The sequence below is a fragment of the Trachypithecus francoisi genome, unplaced genomic scaffold (genome assembly GCF_009764315.1).
Source record: "Trachypithecus francoisi isolate TF-2019V2 unplaced genomic scaffold, Tfra_2.0 Lachesis_group12, whole genome shotgun sequence".
NCBI classification, from domain to species: Eukaryota; Metazoa; Chordata; class Mammalia; order Primates; family Cercopithecidae; genus Trachypithecus; species Trachypithecus francoisi.
In genome coordinates, this window is record NW_022681457.1 from 54758286 (window position 1) to 54780325 (window position 22040).

General features: G+C 37.5%; 2 protein-coding genes across 2 annotated transcripts in view; both read left to right on the top strand.

Annotated features, from left to right (window-relative positions):
* Nucleotides 1-5558, top strand: part of LOC117093724 (zinc finger protein 431-like) — a 41536-nt gene extending 35978 nt beyond the window's left edge. The window contains 2 exon segments of the mRNA XM_033229245.1: nucleotides 3996-5343; nucleotides 5345-5558. Of these exon segments, the coding sequence (XP_033085136.1) occupies nucleotides 3996-5343; nucleotides 5345-5435 (1439 nt within the window). The 3' untranslated portion in view covers nucleotides 5436-5558.
* The window catches only part of LOC117093721 (zinc finger protein 100-like), a 566997-nt gene that overhangs the window by 190535 nt on the left and 354422 nt on the right, over nucleotides 1-22040 (top strand).

Genomic DNA, 22040 nt, shown 5'->3' on the forward strand with positions numbered 1-22040 from the left:
TGAGATAATCATGTAGTTTTTGTCTTTAGATCTGTTTATGTGATTAATTACATCGATTTTTGTATGTTGAGCCAACCTTTCATCCTGGAAATAAAGCTGACTTGAATTACATCAATTTTTGTATGTTGAACCAGCCTTGCATCCCAGAAATAAAGCTTTTTAACGTGCTGCTGGATTCACTTTGCCAGTATTTTATTGAGAATTTTTGTATTGATGTTTATCAGGAATATTGGCTTGAAGGTTTTTGTGTGTATGTGTGTGTGTGTTGTTGTTGTTTTATTTTGTTACATCTCTGCCATGCTGGCCTCATAGAATGAGTTAAGGAGAGACCCCTCCTTTTCCATCATTTGGAATAGTTTCAGAAGAAATGGTACCAGATCCTCTTTGTGCTTCTGGTAGAATTCAGCTATAAATTTATCTGATCCTGGACTTCCTTGGTTAGTAGGCTATTTGTTACCGCCTCAATTTCAGAACTTGTTATTGGTCTATGCAGGGATTCAACTTCTTCTGGTTCAGTCTTGAAAGGATAGATGTGTCCAGGAATTTTTCCATTTCTTCTCGATTTTCCAGTTTATGTGCACAGAGGTGTTTATAGTATTTTCTGAAGATTGTTTTTATTTCTGTGGGATCAATGATGAGATCCCCTTTATCACTTTTATTGTCTATTACATTCTTCTCTCTTTTTTTCTTTATTAATCTAGCAGTCTATTTTATTAATTTTGTCAAAAAAAAAAAAAAAAAAACAGCTCCTGGATTCATTGAGTTTTTTGAAGGGTTTTTTGGGTCTCAGTGTCATTCACTTCCAGTCTGAATCTGGTTATTTCTTGTCTTCTGCTAGCTTTAAGTTTTGTTTGCTCTTGGTTTTCTCGTTCTTTCAGTTATGATGTTAGGGTGTCCATTTAAGATCTAGCTTTTTGATGTGAGTATTTAGTGCTGTAAATTTCCCTCTTATACTGCTTTAGCTGTGTTCCAGAGATTCTGGTACATTGTCTCTTCATTCTCATTGTTTTCAAATACTTTTTTGATTTCTGATTTAGTTGTATTATTTACCCAGAAATAAAGAGGAGCAAGTTGTTCATTCAGGAAATTCATTCAGGAGTAGGTTGTTCAGTTTTGATGTGGCTGTGTGGTTTTGAGTAGCTGGGATTACAGGCGCCCGCCACCACATCCAGCTAATTTTTTGTATTTTTAGTAGAGATGGAGTTTCACTATGTTGGCCAGGCGGGTCCCAAACTGTGTCGTGACTCTTGATCCAGCTTGCCCTTCTGTGTCTTTGAATTGAGGTATTCAGCCTATTACATTTAAGGTTAATATTATGTGTGATTCTGTCCAAGTGGTGCTAACTGCTTATTTTGCAGAGTTGTTGATGTAGTTGTTTTATAGCATAATTGATCTTTGTACTTCAGTGTGTTTTTGCAATGACTGATAATGGTTTTTTCTCCTTAACCTTAGCGCTTCTTTCAGGAGCTCTAGCAAGGCAGGCCTGGTAATGATGTGTTCCCTTAGCATTTACTTGTCTCAAAAGAATTTTATTTTTCTCCACTTATGAAGACTTACTACTGTTATTTTATTGTTTTATTTGCTTCTTGTATCTTTGTTCCTCATTTTCTCTTTTTCTTTGTGTCTTTGTTATACTTATCTTGATATGCTTTTATTTCTTTCCCATTTGTTTTATGTATCTATGCAAATATATTCTTGGGGTTACCTTGGGGATTATATAACCTCTAAAAGATACAACAATGTATTTTAATCTGGTAAAAAATGAACTTCAGGCCGGGTGCGGTGGCTCACACCTATATTTCCAGCACTTTGGGAGGTCAAGGCGGGCGGATCACAAGGTCAAGGGATCGAGACCATCCTGGCCAACAAGGTGAAACCCCATCTCTACTAAAAATACAAAAATTGGCTGGGTGCAGTGGCCCTCGCCTGTAATCCCAGCACTTTGGGAGGCCGAGGCGGGCGGATCACAAGGTCAGGAGATCGAGACCACGGTGAAACCCCGTCTCTACTAAAAATACAAAAAATTAGCTGGGCGCGGTGGCGGGCGCCTGTAGTCCCAGCTACTCAGGAGGCTGAGGCAGGAGAATGGCGTGAACCCGGGAGGCGGAGCTTGCAGTGAGCCGAGATCGCTGCCACTGCACTCCAGCCTGGGCGACAGAGTGAGACTCCGTCTCAAAAATAAATAAATAAATACAAAAATTAGCTGGGCATGGTGATGCACACCTGTAGTTCCAGCTACTTGGGAGGCTGAGGCAGGAGAATCACTTGAACTCAGGAGGTGGAGGTTGCCGTGAGCTAAGATTGCACCACTGCGCTCTAGCCTGGTGACAGAGTGAGACTCTATATCAAAAGAAAAAAAAAAAAAGAACTTCAGTTGCATTGAAAATTTTTTTCTCATTATATCTGCCTTCAAATTTGTCATTGATGTTGCCAATTATATATTTTATGTTGTATATTCACTAACAAATGTTTATAATGATTTCTATGCTTTTACCTTTCAAGTTTTAAAGAATAATTAATATTTTTGCGCTATTATTATAATGCTAAGAACTTCCATTTTTGTGTATGTGCATTTTTTTCCCAGAGAATAATGTATTTTATATGATGTGTTGTTTTGTTGAATCATGTTATTTTCAGTAGCAGCAATGGTTATCAGCACCTTTTATATGTAAGGCATATGAAGAGCCAATATCCTTTTTCAGTATTTGGTTATTTTTGAAGGTTTTTTTCTTTTTACTTGGCAGGACAGATATGCTGATGGTATTATTCTAACTTGATAGCGATTTTTTTCAGGACTTTGACTATATCACACAGTTTCCTTCTGGCCCGCAAACTTTTTTTGACAGTTTACCAGCTATCTCATAAGACTATACTTGTAAATGACATGTCGTTTTTATCTTGTAGCTCCATTCTCTTCTTCGAAATTGTGCTTACATATGTGTTTGTTATAAATATCTTTGTGTGTATCCTAGTGTGTTTGTTGAGCTTCTTCATTTTGACATTATTTTTTCTTTCCAAATTTTTTATATTTTCCTTTATAATTTCTGTTTTTTGGGGTATTTTAAATATTTTTGTTCTTATCCTCATTTTTTTCTGATTTTCTGTAGTTCTGTGTTCCTATTTTACTCATTGAGTATTCAGTTTATTTTCAATTTTAAAAATTAATGTATACATCTTTTTTATGGTTTCTTTGAATATCTTATAATTTTGATGGAAGGATTTTGCCCTATTTTGTATTCATTGTAATCTTTGATTAATATTTGGACATTAAATAAAGGTACCTGTCACATTGTTTGTAATGTAGCTTTGTCCTGGCGTAGTCTGAAAACAATTATCTTGGTTTGAGGTCCTGTGAGACTCTCAAACATGTTCTTAGAGTGTGTCTTGTCTAAAATTTTGTGTTTATTTTTTAGTTAAAGGGATTTCTGTTTCATCTTCATCAGCAATCATTTGCTATATCTGTTTTCTGTCTGTGGTACTGCAGTCTTTCTGCGCTGTAACATTTACCTTTGGTCTCAGCAAACCCAAACTGTAATTCCAAAATATACCACCATTTCTTTCAGCACTTTATGTTCTGGGAGACCAGTTTCTGGAAAGGCCCCTAGAAGCAAGTAATATAGATGTATGTGTCAGTATGTTACTTGTTGATTAAAAAAGAAATGAAAAGTTAGCAATTTACTTAGAAAGGCACTGTGTTATATTGTTGAGTAGGAAGAATTGTGTTGGCTAAATGCAACAGGCTTTTCTTGTTCTTCTGTGTCTTTGCATTCCTGTGTACTCACCTGGAGAAATTTACACACTTATTTTAAGTTGTCCTCAAATGTATTTTGGTTAGTATGTTTTTATTACATTTATATGTCTATGAAGGATTTAGGGCCTATGATGTTTTATTATGGCATCTTGCTTATGTAGTTTGTATAACATAGGTTAGAGTTGTAAAATATGTTTATCAGAGTCTAGTAAGTTGAATAATTTGTTGTTTTTATTTCTTTCAGCTATGTGTTCTTATTTTACCAAAGACCTTTGGCCAGAGCAAGACATAAAAGATGTTTTTCAACAAGTAATACTGAGAAGATACGGAAAATGTGAACATGAGAATTTACAGTTAAGAAAAGGCTCCACAAGTGTAGATGAGTATAAGGTGTACAAAGAAGGTTATAATGAACTAAACCAGTGTTTGACAACTACCCAGAGCAAAATATTTCCATGTGATAAATATGTGAAAGTCTTTCATAAATTTTTAAATGCAAATAGACATAAGACAAGATATACTGGAAAGAAACCTTTCAAATGTAAAAAATGTGGCAAATCATTTTGCATGCTTTTACACCTAAGTCAACATAAAAGAATTCATATTAGAGAGAATTCTTACCAATGTGAGGAATGTGGCAAAGCCTTTAAATGGTTCTCAACCCTTACTAGACACAAGAGAATTCATACTGGAGAGAAACCCTTCAAATGTGAAGAATGTGGCAAAACTTTTAAGCAGTCCTCAACCCTTACTACACATAAGATAATTCATACAGGAGAGAAACCATACAAATGTGAAGAATGTGGCAAAGCCTTCAACCGGTCCTCACACCTTACTACACATAAGATAATTCATACTGGAGAGAAACCCTACAAATGTGAAGAATGTGGCAAAGCTTTTAACCAGTCTTCAACACTTACTACACATAAGTTCATTCATGCTGGAGAGAAACCTTACAAATGTGAAGAATGTGACAAAGCTTTTAACCGATTCTCATACCTTACTAAACATAAGATAATTCATACTGGAGAAAAATCTTACAAATGTGAAGAATGTGGCAAAGGCTTTAATTGGTCCTCAACCCTTACTAAACACAAAAGAATTCATACTGGAGAGAAACCTTACAAATGTGAAGTGTGTGGCAAAGCCTTTAATGAGTCCTCAAACCTTACTACACATAAGATGATTCATACTGGAGAGAAGCCCTACAAATGTGAAGAATGTGGAAAAGCCTTTAACCGGTCCCCACAACTTACTGCACATAAGATAATTCATACTGGAGAGAAACCTTACAAATGTGAAGAATGTGGCAAAGCTTTTAGCCAATCGTCAATCCTTACTACACATAAGAGAATTCACACTGGAGAGAAACCCTACAAATGTGAAGAATGTGGCAAAGCTTTTAACCGATCCTCAAATCTTACTAAACATAAGATAATTCATACAGGAGAGAAATCTTACAAATGTGAAGAATGTGGTAAAGCCTTTAACCAATCCTCAACTCTTACTAAACATAGGAAAATTCATACTAGAAAGAAACCCTACAACTGTGAAGAATGTGGCAATGCATTTAACCAGTCCTCAAACCTTATTAAACAAAATAATTCATACTGGAGAGAAACTCTACAAATGTGAAGAATGTGGGAAAGCCTTTAAGCAGTCCTCAACTCTTACTAAGCATTAAAAATTGGCCAGGTGCAGTGGCTCACTCCTGTAATCCCAGCATTTTGGGAGGCTGAGGCAGGCGGATCACAAGGTCAAGAGATCGAGACCATCCTGGCCAACATGGTGAAACCCTGTCTCTACTAAAAATACAAAAATTATCTGGGTGTGGTGGTGTCTGTCTGTATTCCCATCTACTTGGAAGGCTGAGGCAGGAGAATCGCTTGAACCTGGGAGGCGGAGGTTGCAGTGAGCCAAGATTGCACTACTGCACTCCAGTTTGACAATAGAGTAAGACTTCGTCTCAAAAAAAAATTTATACTGTACAGAAACCCTACAAGTGTGAAAAACATGGCAAAGCCTTTAAGAAGCCCTCAATTCTTAACAGACATAAGATAATTATACTGGAGAGAAACTCTACAAATCAGAACAATGTGACTACTTTTGACAATGCCTCAAACTTTTCTAACCATGAAAAAAATTATACTGGTGAGAAATCCTAGAAATCTGAAGAGTGAGACAAAGCCTTTAAATGGTTCTCACACTTGATTGTAGGTAAGATAATTCATACTGGAGAAAATGCCTACATGTGTGAACAGTGTGGCAAAACTTTTAACCAATGCTCACACTTTATTGCCAGGAAAGCATTTATACTTGAGATAAATTATACAAATATAAAGACTATGAAAAAACCATTAATATCTGCTCACATTTTATACTCAACACCAGAGAGTTCATGCTTAATAAAAGCATTATAAGTGCAATTACTGTCAAAAGATCTTTCAGAAAATATAAGCTTTTATAGTGAAGAGTATTTATTTTGAAGTTGAACATTACAAATATAAAGAGGAATGTAGTGCCTTTACTTGTATCACAGATCTTATTGTAGACATTTTCTTCTAGAGGAAAACTCTGAAGCAGTTGATCAAACTTTGTTCAACATCAGGGAATTTATATTGAAAAATTGTGCAAGTATAACAAATTTGGAAAAACAGTTTTTCAAAAACTACAGCTTAGAAATCAACAGGGTTATACTAGAACATATTTTTCCAGATGCAATAAAAGTAAAATATTTAATCCATAATTAAGTCTATGCAAATATCAGAGAATTTGTGGTAGAAATATATAAGGTACTGACACTTCAGATATACTAAATTAGAGTGCTGAGTATAGAAAATCTAAAACTAAAGTTGGTAGAAAAATTATTTGTATAGAACTTTAAGAGGATCAGAAGGTTTTTTGCAGAGTTATAACTACATTCAAAGTACACTTTTATTTCTTGAAAAATATTACAGATTTTTTGAAAAGTGAATAATGTCATCATTCAACTCTGAAATTATTTCCTGCCATGTCTTCATTCCTGTTGGATTACATGTGAAAGCATGAGATTAATTGTTGCTGCATCAAAGATAAGAGAGATTCTTTTGTCTGTTTGTTTGTTTGTTTTTTGAGACTGAGTTTCACTCTTTCACCCAGGCTGGAGTACATTGGCATGATCTCGGCTCAGTACAACCTCTGCCTTCTGGTTTCAAGCGACTCTCCTGCCTCAGCATCCTGAGTAGCTGGGATAACAGGTACCCACCACCAAGCCCGGCTAATTTTTGTATTTTTAGTAGAGATGGGTTTTCACCATGTTAGCCAAGCTGGTCTTGAACTCCTGACCTCAGGTGATCCACCCGCCTTGGCCTCCCAAAGTGCTAGGATTACAGGCTTGAGCCACCATGCCCAGCCTATGGCATATTTTAATAGAGGAATACAACATATAATAATAACAGGGTTAAGTGAGGCATCCATCATCTGTAGCATTTCTCCTTTGTTTTACAAACAATCCAATTCTACACTTTTTTAAAATTGTAAAATGTACGATTAAATTTTTATTTACCACAGAGTTATTTTTATGGTCATAATAAAAATTATAAAGTATAAATGAAATTCATTTCTAAATTCTTAATACATATTTTCTCATGCCAGATGTGGTAGATCACGTCTGTAATCCTAGCACTTTGACAGGCTGAGCAAGGGGGTGGATCTCGAGGTCAGGAGTTCGAGACCAGCCTGACCAATATGGAGAAACCCCGTTCTACTAAAAATATAAAAATTAGCCAGGCATGGTGGCATGTGCCTGTAATCCCAGCTACTCAAGAGGTTGAGGCAGGAGAATCACTTGAACCTGCGAGGTGGAGGTTGCAGTGAGCCAAGATCACCCCACTACACTCCAGCCTGGGCAACAGAGCAAGGCTCTATGTCAAAAAATAAATATTTTTTCAAATTTTCTATATATTTTTCTTTGAACATGTGGCCTGTCTGCCTGCAAACATATACATATTTTTAGTTTTGATTCACATAGAGTTAAATGCATATTAGTCTAAAGACAAACCTTAGGTGTAAGAAAATTATGGAATTAAGTGCGTGTGTATGCATATGAGTTTGTACATATTTTCAGAAGAAAAGAACAATATGGGAACAAATATCATTTTAATATGGTGACTACTATAAAACTAAAAACCTAAATGCTGAAAGCAAATATATACTTTTTAGTTTGTATTGAATTTATTACTGTACTGTCTATGACTTATAGTTCTGAATCTTCCCAAATTCTCTGTATATACTTGCCTGATACTCATGCTAGACCCATTTTTTTTTTTGTTTCTTCCATTTTTTTGTTTTATATTTTATGAAGTATTCATTATGTGAGCTGGTCTGCGATTATAAGTTTTTATGAAATTAAGTGCACACAAAATAATTTTTAGATGTAATTCCAAAAGTAGTATATTATGTTACATTTTATTTATTTAGAGCACTCCATTTTGTTCTTTTAAGAGGAGAACAATATATAGGTTTTCTTTTAGTGATTGTTCGTTTTACTTTTTATAATTCACATAAGTATATTTTTTGAGTCAATTTGTTCAGCTAAGTACTAGGGAGGCTTCATAAGTCATGAAGATGTTTTTATATATAAATGTAGCAAACATACTACAGTTCTCGCTGTGTAATAGATTATCCATAATAATTCATAAATATTCCTGCTGAAGTTAGTTTATAACTTCAAGTCAAAGATGAAAAATATCAATGGTGAAGATTGATTCTTCATATGGAGAGGACATTTTTTTCCATGTAAAACTGAATCTTGCTGAATTTAAAGAGAAATTCTGGCTGAGGCAGGTGAATCACCTGAGGTCAGGAGTTTGAGACCAGCCTGATGAATATGGTGAAACCCAGTCTTTACTAAAACTACAAAAATAGCCAGACATAGTGGTGGATGCCTGTAATCCCAGCTACTCAGGAGGCTGAGGCAGGAGAATTATTTGAACCGGGAGGTGAAGATTAGACTAAGCTGAGATTGTGCCATTGCACTACAGCCTGAGCGACAGAGCGAGACTGTATCAAAAAAAAAAAAAAAAAAAAAGCCAGGCATGGTGGCTCACACCTGTAATCCCAGCACTTTGGGAGGCCAAGGTGGGCGAATCACTTGAGGTCGAGAGTTTGAGACCAGCCTGACCAACATGGTGAAACCCTGTGTCTACTAAAAATACAAATTTAGCCACGTATGGTGATGCATACCTGTAATCCCAGCTACTCGGAAGGCTGAGGCAGCAGAATCGCTTGAACCTGGGAGCTTGAGGTTGCAGTGAGCCAAGATCGGGCCACTGCATTTCAGCCTGGGCAACAAGAGCAAAACTGTCAGAAAAATAAATAAATAAATAAAAATAAAAGGTGCAATACTGTCCACAGGTAAGAGGATTAAATTAGTTAGCTTTGTTTTTAAAAGAAAAATCTTACTAGATCCTTACACAAAGTGTGGCAAATATAAAACTTGCTTGAAAATATAGAAATGAATTTTTTTTTTTTTTTTTTTTTTTTGAGACGGAGCCTTGCTCTGTTGCCCGGGCTGGAGTGCAGTGGCCAGATCTCAGCTCACTGCAAGCTCCGCCTCCCGGGTTAACGCCATTCTCCTGCCTCAGCCTCCCCAGTAGCTGGGACTACAGGCGCCCGCCACCTGGCCCGGCTAGTTTTTTTTTTTTTTTTTGTATTTTTAGTAGAGACGGGGTTTCACTGTGTTAGCCAGGATGATCTCGATCTCCTGACCTCGTGATCCGCCCGTCTCGGCCTCTCAAAGTGCTGGAATTACAGACTTGAACCACCGCGCCTGGCCAGAAATGAAATTTTTAAGAGTTAATGGTAAACTATTTTAAATTTAGTTTTCTATGATATACTTACAGCACAACTTACATTTCCATGCAGAATCTTTTATTTTTAAGTGTGAGTGTTAAAAGTTATACAAAATAATGAAATGACTTCTGGGGATTTAAAATTTAGAAAAATAATATCTTTTCTCTATTGATTTTACAATTTGGAGAAATCTTTCCCTCTTATTTTTTTTTTTTTTTTTTTTTTTTTTTTTTTTTTTTTTTTGAGACGGAGAGTCTGGCTCTGTCGCCCAGGCTGAAGTGCAGTGGCCGGATCTCAGCTCACTCCAAGCTCCGCCTCCTGGGTTTACGCCATTCTCCTGCCTCAGCCTCCCGAGTAGGTGGGACTACAGGCGCCCGCCACCTCGCCCGGCTAATTTTTTTTTTTTTTTTTTTTTGAGGCGGAGTCTCGCTCTGTTGCCCGGGCTGGAGTGCAGTGGCCGGATCTCAGCTCACTGCAAGCTCCGCCTCCTGGGTTTACGCCATTCTCCTGCCTCGGCCTCCCGAGTAGCTGGGACTACAGGCGCCCGCCACCTCGCCCGGCTAGTTTTTGTATTTTTAGTAGAGACGGGGTTTCACCGTGTTAGGCAGGATGGTCTTGATCTCCTGATCTCGTGATCCGCCCGTCTCGGCCTCCCAAAGTGCTGGGATTACAGGCTTGAGCCACCGCGCCCGGCCAACCCGGCTAATTTTTTTGTATTTTTTAGTAGAGACTGGGTTTCACCGTGTTAGCCAGGATGGTCTCGATCTCCTAAGCTCGTGATCCGCCCGTCTCGGCCTCCCAAAGTGCTGGGACTACAGGCTTGAGCCACCGCACCCGGCCTCACTCTTATTTTTTATATTTTTGTTAGTGGGAGAAGTTTAGTCTACAGTTTTTATTTTTAGTCACCAAACTGTAGCCAACTCTTGGGTCATTTTCTCTGAAAAAGATTTGGAGATCATGACAGCTTTTGGATTAAAACATGTCTGTTATTTTGCATGAAAACTAGTTTAATGTGTTCACAGAGTGGCCAGTAATGGGACCATAAGCAACACCTGCTCTTTGAGTGTCTTTTATACCATTACCATCAGCACCAGAAACTCCAGGTACCCCAAGCTTAAAGTAAAAATCCTAAAGTGTGTTGGCTCCTCTCATGCAATGTGCTGGGGGTCCAAACCATGCTTTTAAATATCAGAAGTTTCTATGGTTATGATTAAAAAATTAAATAACAATATAGCCCCAAAACTACATATTTTTGATACCATTTAGCCAAGATTATCACAAAGACATACAGTATTTGACACATTGTTATTCTTCTATAATGTTTTATAAATATTTTAATGTGACAGATAAAATCTGTACTTTTTATGTAGAACATATTTTGAAGTATATATACATTGTTAAATTATTATTTCTAATAATTTATCTCACATTGGCCGGATGTGGTGGCTCATGCTTGTAATCCCAGCAATTTGGGAGGCCGAAGCAGGCAGATCACCTGAGGTCAGGAGTTCGGGACCAGCCTGGCGACCATGGGGAAAACCCCCTCTGTACTACAAATACAAAATAAGCAGTGTGTGATGACACATGCCTGTAATCCAGCTACCCGGGAGGCTGAGGCAGGAAAATTGCTCGAATCTAGGAGGTGGTGGTTGGCAGTGAGCTGAGATCACTCCACTGCACTCCAGACTGGGGGACAGAGCGAGACTTCATGTGAAAAAAAAAAAAAACTTTACCTCATATGGTTAACATTTTTGTGGTGAGACCACATGACACTGTCATCATTTTTCAAAAATACATTATTATGAACTATAGTCACCATGTTGTACAATAAATCTCTTGAACTTGTTTCTTCCATTCGACTATGATTGTGTATTATTTCACAAACATGTTTCCATCCCTCCATTTCTTGTAAATAACTTGACATCTGATGGTCACCATTTTACTCTCTAAATCAATGGGATTAAGTTTTTTGGAATCCATGTGTAAGTGAAATTATGAGATATTGATCTTTCTGTGCCTTGCTTATCCCAACTAATATAATGTCCTCCAGCTTAATCCATGTGATTTAGAATAATAGGTTTTTTTTTTTTTTTTTTTAGGCCAGAAGTGGTGGCTCACACCTGTAATCCCAGGCTCTGTGGGAGGCCAAGGCCAGTGGATTACTTGAGCCCAGGAGTGTGAGACCAGTCTGAGCAACATGGAAAAACCCCGTCTCTACTAAAAATACAAAAACAAAAACAACAACAACAAACCTCAGCTGGGCGTGGTGGTGCATGCCTGTAATCTCAGCTACTCTAGAGGCTGAGGCATGAGAATCCTTTGAACCAGGGATGCAGAGGTTACAGTGAACTGAGATCTTGCCACTGCACTCCAGCCTGGGCAACAGAGTGAGACTTGGTCTCAGTAGGAAAAATAAGTGATTTTCTCATTTGAATGATAAATAGTATTCTGTTGTGTATATCAACCACATTGTCTTCATTTACTCATTAGATGTTGAACTGTTTATTCTGTATTTTGGCTATTGTGAAACAAGTGCTGCAAACAATAGAAGTGCAAATGTTTCTTCATTCTTATTTTGTTTTGGATATATATCCAGTAGTGCAATTGCTGTATTACATGATAGTTTTTTGATAAATCTCAATTTTGTTTTTCATAATGGCTGTCCTCATTTACTTTCAAACCAACAGTGTGCAAGGATTGCCTTTTCTTCACATCTTTACCAACACTTTTTTCTTTTTCTTTTTAATAAGAGTCATTGTAACAGGAATGAGTTGATAATCTCATAGGGTTTTTTTTTTTTGACTTGTCTTTTTGTGATAATAATTAACATTGAGGATTTTAAAATAATACCCGTTGGCCATATGTATGACTTTTCTTGAAAAATACTTATTTCAGCTATTTCCTTTTTTTTTTCTTTTTGAGATGGAGTTTTGTTCTTATTGCCCGGGCTGGAGTGCAATGGCACAATGTCAGCTCCCTGCAATCCTTGCCTCCCGGATCAAGTGATTCTCCTGCCTCAGCTTCCCAAGTAGCTGGGATTACAGGCAAATGCCACCGCGCCCAGTTAATTTTGTGTTTTTAGTGGAGACGGAGTTTCTCTATATTGATCAGGCTGGTCTCAAACTTCTGACCTCTGGTGCCCACCTCGGTCTCCCAGAGTACTGGGATTACAGGCATGAGCCACCGCACCCTGCATATTTCCTCATTTTTAGTAATTTTTTTATTGTTGTATTGTCATTTGAGTTAATATATTTTAGATATTAACTTCTTGTCACATGTATAATTTGCAGATTTTTTCTCCCATGTTTTAGTTGTCACATTCTGTTGATTGTATCAGATTTTGTCCGGCAGCTTTTTAACTGGAAGTGATCTGACTTATTCTTCCTTTTGTGTCCTGGGATATTTAGGTTAAATCAAAAAACTTGTGGCCAGGCGCAGTGGCTCACACCTGTAATCCCAGCACTTTGGGAGGCCGAGGCAGGTGGATCATGAGGTCAGAAGTTCGAGACCAGCCCGACCAACATGGTGAAATCTCATCTCTAATAAAAATACAAATATTAGCTGGGCGTGGTCGCGCGTGTCTGTAATCTCAGCTACTCAGGAGGCTGAGGCAGGAAAATGGCTGGAACTCAGAGGCTGAGGTTGTAGTGAGCCAGTGTCATGCCACTGCACTCCAGCCTTGGAAACAGAATGAGACTCTGTCTCAAAAAGAGAAAAAAGAAATTGCTGCCCAGACCAATGTTATAGGACTTTCGCTATTTTTTGGTAGTAGTGGTTTTAGACTGTCAGGCCTTAAATTTAAGTAGCTAATTTATTTTGAGTTTATTTTTACATATGGTGTGAGATGAGGGTCTCAATTTTTATCTCTGCATGTGGATATAAAGTTTTCTTAACATCATTTATTGAAGATTATGTTCTTTCTCTTTAAAAAAGTCACCTATATTTAAAATCAGTTAGCTGTAAATACATGGATATATTTCTGCTTTTTTCCCCTTCTGCTCCATTGAGAGAGAATGTTTTTATTTATCTCTGTTTTTATTCAAGTACCATACTGTTGGTTACCATAGCTTTGTAGTGTATTTCAAAGTTAGTCACTTTTTTCATATTGATTGCTTTGGCTATTCAGGGTCTTTTGTGGTACCATACGAATTTTAGATATACTTTAAAAATTTTTCTATGACGTACATCACTGGTATTTTGATAGAGGCTGCATTACACCTGTAGATCATTTTGTGTAATACAAATATTCAACTATTAATAATGCCAGTTCGTGGATAATAGTCCATTTATTTATTAATTTCTGTAATGTTTTTTAGAGTAGAATGTAAGGCGTTTCAACTTTTTGGTTAAATTTATTTCAAACTGTAGTTATTGTAGAAATAATTGTTTTTGAATTTCATTTTCTGATAGTTATTAATGTAGAGAAATGCTATGACTTTTTGGTGGTGCTTTTGTATTTTGAAAGTTTAATAAATTTATTTATTTATTTTGAGATGGAGTCTCAGTCTGTCGCCCAGGCTCGAGTGCAGTGACACGATCTCGGCTCACTGCAACCTCTGACTCCCTGGCTGAAGCGATTCTCCTGCCTCAGCCTCCCAAGTAGCTGAAACTACAGGCACTTCCCACTACACCTGGCTAATTTTTTTATTTTTATTATTTTTATAGAGACAGGGTTTCACTATGTTGGCCAGGCTGGTCTTGAACTCCTGACCTTGTGATCCTCCCACTTCGGTTTCCCAAAGTGCTGGGATTACAGGCAGGAGCCACTGCACCTTGCCTGTTTATTATTTTTAATATTTACTAAAGTCTTAGGCTTTTGTATACTTCAGATTATGTATAGGGATAAAAGAAAATTATACAGGAATAATTTAACTTCCTTTTCTTCAATCTGGATGCCGTTGATTTTATTCTCTATTTTCTTTGTCTTGGATATTTAGTACCATGTTTAGTAAGACTGACAGGAGTGGGCATCCTTGCCTTGTTCTAGCTCTTAGAGTAAAAGCTTACAACATATCCCTGTTTAGTATGTTGTTAGCATTTTTTTGATTATATATGGCATTTATTGGCTGAAGTGCATTTGTTCTATACCTAATTTTTTCAGAGACTTAGCATAAGGGAATGTCAAATTTTGTCAAACTTCTATTGTACATCCATTTTTTTATCTTTGCGCTCTGCATGTATTTAAGTGTTAGAGATGTGAAATCACAACTAATTCTGCATACATACAAGAAAGTCAGAGACTATTATGAACATCTCTGTGCCTGCAAGTAGAAAATTTCGAGAAAATAAACTCCTGGAAACACACACAACTTTTCAGGATTAAACCAGGAAGAACCAGAACTCTTGAACAGGGCAAAAGTGTATAAAATATATAATGAAATTGAATTAATAATTCAAAAGCTTACCTACTATAAGGAGCCCTGGATTATATAAAATCACAGCCAAATTTTACCACATATACAAAGATGAGCTGGTATTAATTCTACTGAATGTATTCCAAAAAAATCCAGGTGGAATTCCACACTAGCTCATTATATAAAATCTGTATCACTGCACGAGGTGGCTCACTCCTGTAATCCCAGCACTTTGGGAGGCCGAGGTGGGCGGGTCACCTGAGGTCGGGAGTTCGAGACCAGCTGCCCAACGTGGTGAAACCCCATCTTTACTAAAAATACAAAATTAACCAGGCGTGGTCGCGCATGCCTGTAATCCCAGCTACCTGGGAGGCTGAGACAGGAAAATTGCTTGAAGCCGGGAGGTGGAGGTTGCAGTGAGCCGAGATCATGCCATTGCACTCCAGCCTAGGCAATGAGTGAAACTCCATCTCAAAATAAATAAATTATTTAATAAAATAAAAATCCGTATCATCTTGATACCAAAGTCTAGTGAAGACAACAATAACAAAACTACAGGCCAATATTTTTGGTGAACATTGAAATAAAAATCCTCCATGAAATAACAGCAAGCTGAGTTCACAGGCAAATAAAGTTATTTTGCCACAGTCATGTGAACTTTATATCACATGTGCAAGGATGTTTCATCATACACAAGTCAATAAGTGTGATTCACCATACAATTACAAGCAAAAAATTGTGTGATTAACACAATAGATGCAGAAAAAGAATTCAAGAAAATCCAGTATTCATTTATGAAAATATTCTCAAAGTAAGCAATGATGAAACATACCTCACAATAAGAGCCATCTATGACAAATCCTCAGCTAACATCATACTGAACAGGCAAAAGGGGCATGCATTTCTCATTAGAATAAAAATAAGACAATCCACCCTAAACGATCCTATTTAACGTAGTTCTGGAAGTGCTAGATAAATCTAACAAAATGAAGAAATAAAAGGCATCCAAATAGGAAAAGAAGTGAAATTATCTTCACTCATGATATAATTCTCTACCTAGAAAACTTTAAGGATTTTACCAAAAGACACATAAGGTTAAAAATGACTTCAGCAAAGTCTCAGGATACAAAATTGATATACACAAATGAATAGCATTGCCTTACACCAATAACATTCAAGCTGAGAACAAAATCACGAACAGTTTTCTTTACAATAGCCATCAACAAAAAATAATATACTTAGAAATACGTTAAACCAGGGAGGTAAAATATCTCTACCAGAAGAACTACAAAACATTACTGAAAGTAATCGGAGACAATTCAAATAAAGCGTTCTATGCTTATGGATTTGAAGAATGAATATACAATGTCTGTGCTGCCTAGAGCAGCCTACAAATTAAGTTTGTTTTTTTTTAATCAAAAAGTCAATTACATTTTTTTTTTTTTTAAGATGATGTTGCTCTGTGGCCTAGGCTAGAGTGCAGTGGTGCAATCTTGGCTCGCTCCAACCTCTGCCTCCTGGGTTCAAGTGAGTCTCCTACCTCAACCTCCCAGCTAGCTGGGATTACAGGTGCCCACTATCACACCTGGCTAATTTTTGTATTTTTAGTAGAGATAGAGTTTTGCCGTGTTGGCCAGGCTGGTCTTGAACTCCTGGCCTCAGGTAAGCCACCTGCCTTGGCCTCCCAAAGTGCTGGGATTACAGGTGTGAGCCACCATGCCTGGCCCAACCCCATATTATTTCTGGTAACAAAGCACAGCAACATGATTTCTCGAATTTTGCCAGGATCTTAATTCATAAAGGTGAATGCCATTAAAAGGTGTTTAATACACTCCCACCAGAAACAAGAGGCAAGGCAGGCAGGCCATGGGGGGCTCACAAAGGCGGTCTCATGCAGGGGTGGGAAAGCAGAGTTATCAGGGAACTGGGACTATTGCTTTATGACAGTGATGATTGGAAGCAAAAACGTGGGACTTTTTCCTATTGAATACAAAGCAAAATAATGCATGTTGGTGTCAGTGGTTGGGAATAACATTTGCAGGCTCATAAGAGCTGCCTGACAAAAAGCATGTAAACAACAGTGATTGTTCCGATGGCCCTGTGATTCAGCACGTTTATGGAGCAGTTAAGAATCGCAGATGTCAAATGGCCAACACAGAATCTAACGACATGCTTAATACAAATTATTATTAGTAGAAATGCTGAATTGCCTCATTTCTGCCATTTCTGCTGCTGCTTAAGATGCCTTTAATGAATAAAATCTGCCTTAAAATTTGATACGTGGTAACTTCTCTCTGAATTTTGAATTGGCCGACATAACCAAAATGCCAGCTCTTGCCATCTAACTACCATTAAAAGGAACTTCTAAGGCTCCAAAGTGGTCAACAGTTTCACTTCCAACTTTTTAAAAAGATACATAATTTTCCAAAAAATTTTTCTTTATGGCCAATTGAATAGTTGGGCTTTGGCTAATTACTCATTAGCAACAGAATTATGTATATTTTGCAAACTCTAATACAGAACACTTAATGTATCAGACAACCATGATTATGATGTATACATCTGGTGTAAATAATCTTTTTTGCATATCGAATTCTGCATTTTTTTCTTCCTTGATATGTATGAGATTCACCAGTACCAGTTTTTCTGTTGTAGTGGCATAGAGTTGATTGTCATTTGCATTATCTATTAAAAACCTGTGGCAGCTCATGGTATTATTGACCATATGTTCTAGTGTCTTTTTGTAGATTTAAATATTTTATTGCAGGGTAAAGTTTAATATTTAGATGTGTGATACATCTTTGGATAATCTGTAATTAAATTGATCTTTTGTAATGGTGATGGTGATTATCACACACTGAAAATCCAGCAAAGCAATTATTTTTCTCTTTTTAACTGGAAATCATATTTGTAAGTTGTGGTACATATTATCAGTGTATTCATGATTTGATTTATATTTTGTGTATCTGGTTATAAATTTTATATAGCATTCAATTTGACAAAATATAAATCTATTTGATTTGAATTTAATGTGTGTGTGTGTGTGTGTGTGTGTGTGTGTGTTCTTCCTTGAGCCTTAGGAAATTAATTCTACAAATCTTATACAGATATAAATGTATCAGGCTTATATTTTTGCAATGCTATATATACATTTCTTCTGTTTATTAAAATACTGGAATTAGTGTTATGTAGATATAGTTACAGATATCAGAATAAAAGTCAAATGTTGTGAAAATTACAACTTAATAAATACAGCAAATAAGTACAAAATAAAAATTGTACATCTTTACAAGGTAGTTATTTACAATTGCTTAGGGCTTACCTGGCCAGCCAAGGCCTATCTTCTTCCAGACTGTGCTGAGGCCTGGCATGGTAGCTAACGCCTGTAATCCCAGCACTTTGGGAGGCCAAGGCAGGTGGATCACCTGAGGTCAGGAGTTCCAGACCAGCCTGGCCAACATGGAGAAACCCAGTCTCTACTAAAAATACAAAAACAAAAATTAGCCAGGCATGATGGTGTGTGCCTGTAATCCCAGCTACCCAGAAGAGGCAGCAGAATTACTGGAACTCAGGGGATAGAGGCTGCAGTGAACCAAGATTGTGCCACTGCACTTTAACCTGGGTGACAGAGCAATACTGTGTCTCAAAAACAACAACAAAAAGACTGCTGAAGTTGCACCTGCTTGGTTACAGTCTCTACTGGGGAGAAATAACCCTGACTGAGAATGATCAAAAAAAGTATAATAAATTTTTGGCAGAAAAATTCTCTGTGTAAAAAAACAGAGTTGTGTAAAAGAAAATTATGTTCAGAGAAAAACAAATTGGCCAATTTTACCACAGTTAATTTTAAGAAAATAAATATTTCAAAGTCAAATTAATTTATTTAATTAAAAAATTGCAAATATAGTGGTGAATGAAATTAAAGGTCTCAGTGTTCACAGAGTTCACCTTGTAAGGTTTGAAAAAGACAATTTGAGAATAAATAATTCTTGATATAATGGTGGTGGCATAGGTAAATTGGTACTACATTCTGGAAAAGGGCTCCCCAATGCCTATATGAGCTGAAGATACAAATACACTTTAGTTGTATTTGTGGTTAAATATTTACATAGTTACACAAATTTTTCTTTTAAAAATGCACAAGACTGTTTATAGAAGCACTGACAAATCTGGAAAATCACCAAAATGTTCATAAAAAGTGGAATAAAGAAACTGTAGTGTATTTATATAATGGAACATTGTAGATCAATGAATATTGAAAGCAAAACTTTCAATATTCACAACTTTCAAAGCAAAGCACAACTACAGGCAGCAACAGAGATCTATCTCACAAACAATGTTGAGCAGAATACGCTGGCCAAAAATGAGAACTTACTGTATTAATCCATTTATTTAAAGTTCAAAAACAGGCAAACCTCATTTATTGTATAAATAGCTAGAATATAAGTTACTCTTAGAGGAACAGTGATTGAAAAGGAGCATAAAGTGTAGCGGGATTTTTAAGGAATCAGAGAGACCGATGGGGTACAGGAGGATATTTATTAATTATTTAGGTGCACCAGCCCAGTCGGATTAACATCCAGCGGACTGAGCCCTGAACAAAGAGTTAAGTTACCTTTTAAGCATTTTATGGGGCGGGGGGAGATCTGTGCATGGGGAAGCATACTACAGAAGCAAGAAACAAAGACAGTTATTCAATTGAGACATGCATTACATCATTTCTTACTTTTCAAGGAGAAACATGTTTTGCGACTTGAGTTTATCTGTCTAGTGACCTCGCAGCTGCACAGCTAGAGAAACAGGGTCTTCACAATGCTTGGGAAAGGAGGAGAGATAAGGCTCACTGGCCACAGAAAAACAGACAGTTAATTTTTAAAGGACTCCTGCTCTTTCTCTTTCTCTGAGGGAATTGGGTTTTGTTACATACAACTGAGTTTCTGTTGCCAGGTGCGGTGGCTCAAGCCTGTAATCCCAGCACTTTGGGAGGCCGAGACGGGCGGATCACGAGGTCAGGAGATCAAGACCATCCTGGCTAACACGGTGAAACCCCATCTCTACTAAAAATACAAAAAACTAGCCGGGCAAGGTGGCGGGTGCCTGTAGTCCCAACTACTCGGGAGGCTGAGGCAGGAGAATGGCATAAACCCGGGAGGCGGAGCTTGCAGTGAGCTGAGATCTGGCCACTGCACCCCAGCCTGGGCAACAGAGCAAGACTCCGTCTCAAAAAAAAAAAAAAAAAAAAAACCGGAGTTTCTGCTTATACACTCTAATTTCTTTTATTTCCTGTTCAATTCCCCCCTTTGGTGCTTTTTATAACAGAGGTGTTAATGGAAAGCACCACTATTTGCCACCTTCTCACAGAGCTGAGCTGCTGCTTCTGGTAGTGGCTGGTATTTTATTAATGCACAGTAGTGTGTTGGGTTACTATTGCCTCTATAGTTACTGAATATTCATAATAAACGGGGGTAAAAGGCAAGGGAGGATGAGGCAGATGCCAAGAATAAGCAAGAACCCACCAATGAGGGTTTTGAATCCTCCAAAGGTTGAGAACCGTCCTCCAAACAAGGAATCTGGGGACCATCCAGACCAAGTCTGAACTGGAACATGGGCCAACCTGCACATTCTAGCTATGATTTCCATGACTGCTTGGTCATTATCATCAATTTCTAGGCAACAGTTGTTTAAATTAAATTTTCCACATACTCCTCCTTCCAAGGCTAAGAGGTAATCTAAAGCCGATCTATTTTGATATATAGCATTTCTCATTTATTTTGCTTGTATTGCCAATAAATCTAGTGCCCTTGATGTTTCATTAGTTATAATTTCTAGGATTGCCTGCAACCTTATGATGAGGTTGAGCATATAGATTGGGGTGTGGTACCCCTATGACCCATCTTGCACCCAGGTAACTGGCCCATAATATTTAATGATTCTTTCAGGCCATTCATTATCTTTACAGTTTCCTATGTCCACATCCTTTTTGATATTTGTGTCTTTTTTTGTGATTATGCTTCTTCTAGTTATTTTATTTTCATTATAAGCTGGATATCCTAAGAGTTCCCCTCGCTTTAGAGGAATTAGAAAGAATGATGGCTTGACTGTTCCTAACACACATGCCTCTGTCCATTTAGCCAGCTGTTGCCAATATGCCCATGCTTCACAGATGCAATATAGGCCAGAGGGTGCCTTTCAAGCATCTGGAGCCTCTAGCTGATGCCAAGAGTGGCTTATAGTAGAAAATCAAGAGAAAGGGTTTGGATCTGGTAAGTAGAAGTCATTCTGGGCATTTCTCCACAGAGTTTTGTTTTTACTCTCATCATAATACTGTTGGCCTAGGCAGGCTGTTTCTCCTACTGCCTCTGTGAAAGCCTTTCCCCATCAGGTGATACAATACTTTCCAATTATGGAAGTTTTTAGCAACCAAACACTGGCTAAGGCTGTTGCTTCACTGGCAGGGTTAAGCAAAGTGAAGTTATGGCATTAATTCTTTTGCCTCCCATGGCCACTAGTCCCCCATATTATTTCCTCCACATATATAGCATAAGGAAATTCCTAAACTGCCAACTATATTTTCAGCTAGTTGAGCAAATAAGTTTTTTGTTGATGGGGGAAGCTCAGGCACTGTCTGATCAAAATGCTTATAGAATGACTTATGGACCTGGAATTGCGGGGTTGGGTACATTTGAGTCTTTCTAGTCTTTTTGACAATTAATAGTGGAATTCCAAGGTCTGCTCCTTTTCTATTAATTCGTAATAGTGCTACCTGCCCTGTAGAACAAAAAGGTAGCTCTGGCTTTAAGATAGTAAAATTTAAAGGATCGCATGTTCTTGTCTTACAATCTGATTTGTTTGACATACTACTTAGCAGAGCAGTCCTTCCTGAAAATAGGTGTTGGAGCTGAATTTGTGTAGACCACTGAATGTTACAGTCTAAGCGCCTGATTTGTGGTTCTCTGTACAGATGTTTAGGACTGCTGCTGCTAAGCCTGTCTTGTGTGAAACCATTGCAGACTGCTTCTGGTTTTTTAGGATTATGAACATATGTGGCATGGCAGGCATCCAAGTACAAGGAAATAGGCCCCTTATAGGCGAGAGGGGCTTCT